This window comes from Castanea sativa, chromosome 11 (genome assembly GCF_040712315.1).
Source record: "Castanea sativa cultivar Marrone di Chiusa Pesio chromosome 11, ASM4071231v1".
Classification (NCBI taxonomy): domain Eukaryota; kingdom Viridiplantae; phylum Streptophyta; class Magnoliopsida; order Fagales; family Fagaceae; genus Castanea; species Castanea sativa.
Genome location: NC_134023.1, coordinates 68,847,373 through 68,854,459, shown reverse-complemented (window position 1 = coordinate 68,854,459; position 7,087 = coordinate 68,847,373). Strand labels below are relative to the sequence as shown.

Here is a 7,087-nt window from a genome sequence, read left to right as displayed (position 1 = left end):
GAGGGAGGGAGGATTTAAACCCTAAATGTTTTTGTTAAAAACACTAGAAAATATTAGTTCAGCCACAATACTCTTGGTACAAAGAGATAGTTTGTTTGTCTAATAAATATGCAAAATGCATTTAATCTGGATGGAAACCTAGTCTAACCATTTTATTTAATCCAAACTTTAAGGATCAAATATAACAATAAAAACTTTGTTGATTGATTTACCCTCGAAGAGTACAAAGATCCAATGGCATGTATGCCATGGCCAAATCCAAACATGGAAAAAAAGAAGAAGAAAAAAAACTGAAGAAGAAAATCTACAGCTTGTCAATCTTCTTTATTGTAGCTTATATAATGTAGAAAACCTTAGGATGCAGTTTGCATCTACTAAACCAATTGCTACAATCTGTCAGCCCTTCAAATTGATAGCTGAAAGCTCTTGATTAATAAACTCTCTTGCATACATAGGTGGATAGTTTCTGGCAAGTGGTGTTTCTGCAAAGTGGCCCAAGGGCTTCAACACTGAATCTGATGCTATGTGGGCAAACAACTACACACATGACAGAAGAGAAAAAAAAAAGTAAGTACAGAGACATAAATTTTTTTACAACCATTGGTATTCCTTGTTTATGATTTGATGTATGACAAAATAAAATCAAAGTAACAAATGTGAAATAAATTATAAAAAGATTTGTGTCTCTAACAATACTCATAAGCTCTCTAAAAATGCCAACTTTATAGAAAATAAAAATAATGATAAGGATGATTGATTTCCTGATTGCTGGCATGGTTGAGATCACTTACAGTTGAGGATACTCTCCATAGGCTTCGATTTTGCTCCAATGCTTGTTTAATTGCTTCAGTTGTTTTCTCAGTGACAACTACTTCATGCATTCCAGCAATGTAATCTCCACCGGTCAAATATTCCATCTGGTAACCACTGCACACTCTTGGTGCGATGGTCACTCCACAGGTATAAATGCTTGTAGAGTGTGGGGGGCAAGGGCCGGGGTTCAAGTCTCTAGGAGAGAGCTTTACACATATATACACTTAGATTAGGCTAGAGTATAAATTCTATCTTGTATAAAAAAAAAAAAAAAAAAAATCCATCTGTCACATAAAAGCAGTGCAAAAGGGAGAGAATTAATGTACAAATTAAAAAAGCATGTACTATATATAGCTAGCCAAAGGCATTACGTTGAGAACTTGATTGAAACCTTGTCCAAAGACTTTGGTATTCTAAAATATGGTTTTCGACTTAAATATACCATAATAACAAAAACAACATATTTTCTGTAATTTGTATTGTAAAATTGTGATTTACAACTACATTTTATGTTGGTTTTATTCCATGATAAAAGTGTTGTATTTGCTTTATTTTGTTCTTTCTATTTTGTGGGATTCTATTGTATTAGGTTTAGTATTAAGTTGGTGAAGACTCAACCTTAATTGAAGATCAATGCATTTTGCAACTAGCTCGCGAGAAGTTTGCGAGAAGGGTTCCCGTGAGAAAGGAATGTGAGAAGCACATGACTGGAAGCTAAAGAATCGTGCTAGCTTGGAGGATTTCGCGAGTGTCTCGCGGGTAAGGTCTTCCCGTGAGATACCCGTGAAACTCTCTGACTGGAGGATTTTTAAGTGTGGCTTTCTTACTCTTCACCCATACTATAAATGCCCCCATTACCCTCAAAAGTATGAGAGACCATTCAGAGACAAAAACCGTAGATAGGTTTTCAACAACACACACACCTATCTTTTAGAGAGAGAGTTACCCATCCTTAATGAGAAATCATTGTAGCCTCTTTTCTTTTCTTCTCATATTACCATACCTTGAGAGGAGATTTGTACCTAAACACAACCCACACATTTTCAGAGTGTAGAAAGTGTTTTGGATCTTGGGAAGTTTTGAGGATTTGCCAAAAGAAGCCAGTGAGGCTTGGCGGATGCAATCAGGCATATTGCAAGATTTGAAAAACTAGAGAAGACATGACTCCGTAAAGTCCGTTGGTCGCAGGAGCTTGGAGGGCTCAAGTACATTGGGTAGACTAGGCTTGGAGGGTCTTTTGTTATTCGTGTACTCCAACTTTATTTTCTAGTGGATTGATTTACCGCTTGGAATGCGGCGGAGAGGTTTTTCGCTAAGTTCTTCGATTTTCTCTTTGATAACACATCAGCGTGTTATCTTGTGTTTGTATCTCTCCTTCCTACTCTTTTAACTTTCATTTTACTGCTGTGTTTTAATGAATATGGCTTAGAGTAATTGTTTTGTTTGTTCACTCGCATTTACTTTATTTTGCACTTAGTTCAAGTTTGAGTAAAATCAATCGAGCTATAATTTTTTAATTTGGGGTCTAAACAGCTCTTATATTTTTAACACAAATCCAAGCTTTCATGTATGATTAAATGATTTGAAATTTACTATGATAATACTAAATAGATATAGAAACATGATATGTTCATTTTTAAATTTACAAGCTAAGTAATAGCCCAACTTACTACTGTGATTTAATGAATATGGCTTAGAGTAGTTGTTTTGTTTGTTCGCTCGCATTTACTTAATTTCGCACTTAGTTCAAGTTCGAGTAAAATCCACTGAACCATAATTTTTTAATTTGGGGTCTAAACAGCTCTTGTGTTTTTAACACAAATCCAAGCTTTCATGTATGATTAAATGATTTGAAATTTACTATGATAATACTAAATAGATATAGAAACATGATATGTTCATTTTTAAATTTACAAGCTAAGTAATAGCCCAACTTAAAAGTCAATATATATATATATATATATATATATATATATATATATATATATATATTAGAGATATAGAGATATAGCTCCTACCTTCTTAGAATTCGTATGGGTGATGTTATTATTATTACAAAATTTATTATATAAATCTTAATTCATGTGTCAATTTTCAAACACAAAACTAAAATATTTATTATATAAAATATTTGTTTTCCGTCCATAAATTATTGAAAAATTCTTCTTTTGTTCTAAAATTCTTCTTTCATTACTCCTACCTGCTTTCCCGTTTGAATGAGAAGACATCCTTCAGGAACCGACCCCTCAACTTTTTGCCCATTTTTGACCCAAATATTTAGAGCTGGGAATTTACTTCTTCCATGAAAGGTAAGAAAATTGGTGTCATAGTGATATCCTGCAAGCACAGTTCCTTCCTGGCCATAGCTTTGGAGGTCACTTCCAGTTGGACCAAGAACATGCGGCCCCTGGTTTTTCAAAGGAATGGCACTCGTTATAAAAAGTACATATTAATATTAGAGAAATAATATGTCCACAACATTTTCACAATATTTTTACAATAAATCCTAAGTGGCAGGTTGTTACTGGTTATTATTGTTTGGGCAAAAAAGTAATCTTAGTGTTAGGTTTAAATTTGAACCAATAACAACTAACTACCTGTGATTTGCAGTAAAAATGTTGTAGACGTAGCATCTCTCTTAATATTATTGCATAATAATGGAAATGAAAAAAAAATATGACTCATACCATGCCTTAATTAATCATTTCCTGTCAGACTAAAAATTAAATTACGCATAAATTAAATATGCCAAAAAACAAAAAGAAAAAGAAAAAGAAAAAGGAAAAGCCAATTGAACTGTTGAATACGTATCCTGCTTCATAAGAGATGTGAATGCATCCTTTGGCAAGCCAAAACCCATTGCTGCCATTTCAGCTACAACCTGAACAAAAAAATTTTGGGTACACAATAACATTAAACAACATGCATAAAAAAGCATTACAAGTGAACTGAACCAAGCTAGGTGATGAGTTACTTCTGTGGCCGCTATCTTTTATATCCCCATGAATCATGGTTTCAGTCCATCCAGGAAAACTTTCGGGTATGACAGGAGCTCCATTGAGTTCCTGCACAAGAAAGATGACATTTAAAAGACGAAAAACAACACAACAAATTAAGTATTAGTCTAAAAGGACCCATCTTCAATAGAAATGATGTATTCAGATTAAATATTACAAATCTAATAAAAATGCATCATGCATCATGCATCTATAATCATGTCATTTAATTTTAAATTATGTGACATTCTGTACACGATTAATTAAGTAGTTGAATTTTTCATTGTTAAATGGAGACAATATTGCCCTTAAAAGAAAAATTAGGGATTTTCAAATTGTATTATGTGAAATTGTATGTGAAATAAAAAGAGTCAAAAGAAAATGTATAAAATATGAAATTGAAGGAGAAGGTGAAGATGTGAGACCTTAAATCGGGTTTTTGAAGGACGAGGACCCACGCTCCACATGTAACGCCACTTGAGATCTGAGCCTACGAAAGTGGCTGGTTGGGATTCTTTGGGCATTGCTTTTACTTTCTCCTGCATTTCTTCATCAACCAAGAACCTTGGAATTTCTACTTTCTCTGGTGTTATGCCAACCTATTATCTCCAATTGTGTAAGAGATTATTTTCAATATTTTAATAAATCAATGCAAACTCACATGCTAAATTGGTGCCAACAACAAGACAGACATGATGGTATTTTAGTTATGCTCAATTCATCCTTTAATGTTCTGTCTGTATATAAGGAAGCCTTCAATTAGTGTTTAGTCAACTACTTGATTTATTGGTAGGAATAAGAGAAGCAAAAGATTAAGATTTTAATAAAATTACTTAACAATAAATAATCAATATTTTAAGAACTTTATAATATGGTTATTTAAAGATTTTTAAAGGTGTTAAATTAACCCTCCCACCTTTTGAGAAAAATCTTGTGTTTTCACTACATGTAGAATACTACTTCTAAATGTTATATTGCTTGTATTGAGAACATAAGATACCACCTTCCATTTCGAGTAATTCTTAGGTGCTTCCAGAGTATGGAGAATGACGCTCCCTCATTTTACAATCATATTGGATCTATTCATTAAATTCACGGTATGGTCTACCATGAATGTGAGAAGGGGAAACACAATTTTTTTTATATTCCAAGAGTACCTAAGAATTTGATCAAATGATATGGACTGCTCGTCATTGATTATTACTAATTTTTTTCTCAAAAGATTTTTTTTGGGGTGACAAGGTTTGTTCTGTATCGATGCTAACAATTTTGTCTGTTGTAAAGTTGTGATTTACAACTATGATTTATGTTGACTTTATTCTATGATAAAAAGTGTTGTAATTGCTTTAATTTTGTTCCTTGTATTTTGTAGGATTTTATTGTTTAGTAATAAGTTGGTGAAGAATCGAGTATAAATTGAAGAATCAGTGTAGTTTTGCGACTAACTCGCAAGAAGAATAACTTGCGAAAATACTACGTGAGAAGCACATGTTAGAAGTTGAAGAGTCGTGCTAGGCTGTCAATTTCATGACTATCTTGCTAGTAGGGCCAACCCATGAAGTACCTACGAAACTCTCTGCTTGAAGGGTTTTAAGTGTGATTTTCTTACTCTTCACTTATACTATATACACCCTCATTACTCACAAAATTAAAGGAGACCATTCAGAGAGAAAAACCCTAAATAGGTTTTCTACAACACTACACACCCATCTTTTGGAGAGAGAGCTGCTCATATTTAATGAGAAATCATTGTAGCTTCTTTTTCTTCCCTCTTCCAGTGTCATACCTTGAGAGGAGATTTGTATCAAAATATAACCCACACAGGTTATTGCGGAATTTGCTAAAAGAAGCCGGCGAGGCTTGGTGGATGCAATCTAGCATATTGCGGGATCCTGAAAACTAGTGAAGACAAGATTCTGAGAAGTCCGTTGGTAGCAGGAACTTGGAGGGCTCAAGTACATTGGGTAAACTAGGCTTGGAGGGTTTCAGAGAGGTTTTTCGCTGAGTTCTTCAGTTTCCTCTTTGATAACACATCTTGGTGTTATCTTGTATTTGTATATTTCTTTCCTTACTCTTGTGCTTTACTTTTATTGTTTATTATTCATATGTATGCACTAGAGTAGATTCGGTGATTACGCTTTATTTACTCTTGTTCTGCACTTAGATAAGTTAGTGTAAAAACAATCTAGCCATAACTTTAAATTTAGGGTCTAAACAAACTTTTGTGTTTTAGCACAAATCCGAGTTTTCATCTGCAATAAATAAATTTATATATCTGTTTTAATAAAATATTCAACCATCTTTTAAAATAAAATATCAAAAAAAAAAGGAAAAGTTTGTCTTGAGTTGATTTGGAAAGGTAATGAACTAAAACAGGAAAATACATTTTTGTTAAAATATGGATCAAAACCTTTCCTTTCCTAGGAGATATGCTCTAAATCCTCTCTCTCTCTCTCTCTCTCTCTCTCTCTTCTTCTTCTTTTTATTCTTCTTCTTCTTCTTATTTTATTATTTGATTTGATTTTATTTTTTTAAGAATGTGATGCTCTAAATCCGAACACTATTCAATCGTCTAAAATAAAAAAAAAATCCTATTATTTTTCCCTACACTTTCTTTCAATTCCTCCCAATAGTTTCTTATCTAACCATCCTCACAAATTTTAATAATTCAATGTTTCTATATAGTGGACTTGACATGATGTGTGTATATATCGTAGCAGGTCTAACACATTAGAATACAAATTTCAACTTTCATGTCATGTATTCAACAAAATCAAACAAAGCAAACCTGATAATGAAAGTAGATAATGAAAGTCTGGTCGCTCCTGGGGCCGCTTGTACTCCACAGGGCTCTCATAGTACCTCTCCATCATCTCAATGAACTTTTCATTCTCCTCCTCCGAACACCTTGGGTCCCTTACCACCACAGCCCCAGCTCCTCTCAAAGAACTAGCCACTTCCTTACACAACCTAGTCAGTTCAGGTCCCAGTTGCTCAGTTATCTTTGACGGCTGGCCGTCCAGTTTGTCCATCACCGCCAGATAGGCCTTCAGGTCGATCACCTTGAGCTCCATTTCCGTTACAATGATAGTAACAACAACAACAATAATAAGAAACAGTTGTTTGAGTTTGTGATGGCGAGAATGGGGTGGGTTTTTGGGTTTTTATAGAGGTGAATTGGGGTCCATATCCTTACGTTTTCACAATGTGAAATTATTGTTGTATTGTAATAATGTGTGACTCACTCTTAGAAGGACCAGCTTGCACGTGGGGATACA

The 7,087-nt window shown here is 33.9% G+C and overlaps 1 protein-coding gene across 1 annotated transcript; it reads right to left on the bottom strand.

Moving 5' to 3' along the window:
* Nucleotides 1-3,421: 3,421 nt before the first annotated feature.
* LOC142617690 (uncharacterized) lies at nt 3,422-6,786 on the bottom strand. The gene is given in 6 exon segments (XM_075790644.1): nt 3,422-3,694; nt 3,788-3,804; nt 3,807-3,824; nt 3,827-3,878; nt 4,235-4,408; nt 6,598-6,786. Coding segments are annotated over 6 exon segments (483 nt in total). The 5' UTR covers nt 6,667-6,786; the 3' UTR covers nt 3,422-3,541.
* Nucleotides 6,787-7,087: the final 301 nt, after the last annotated feature.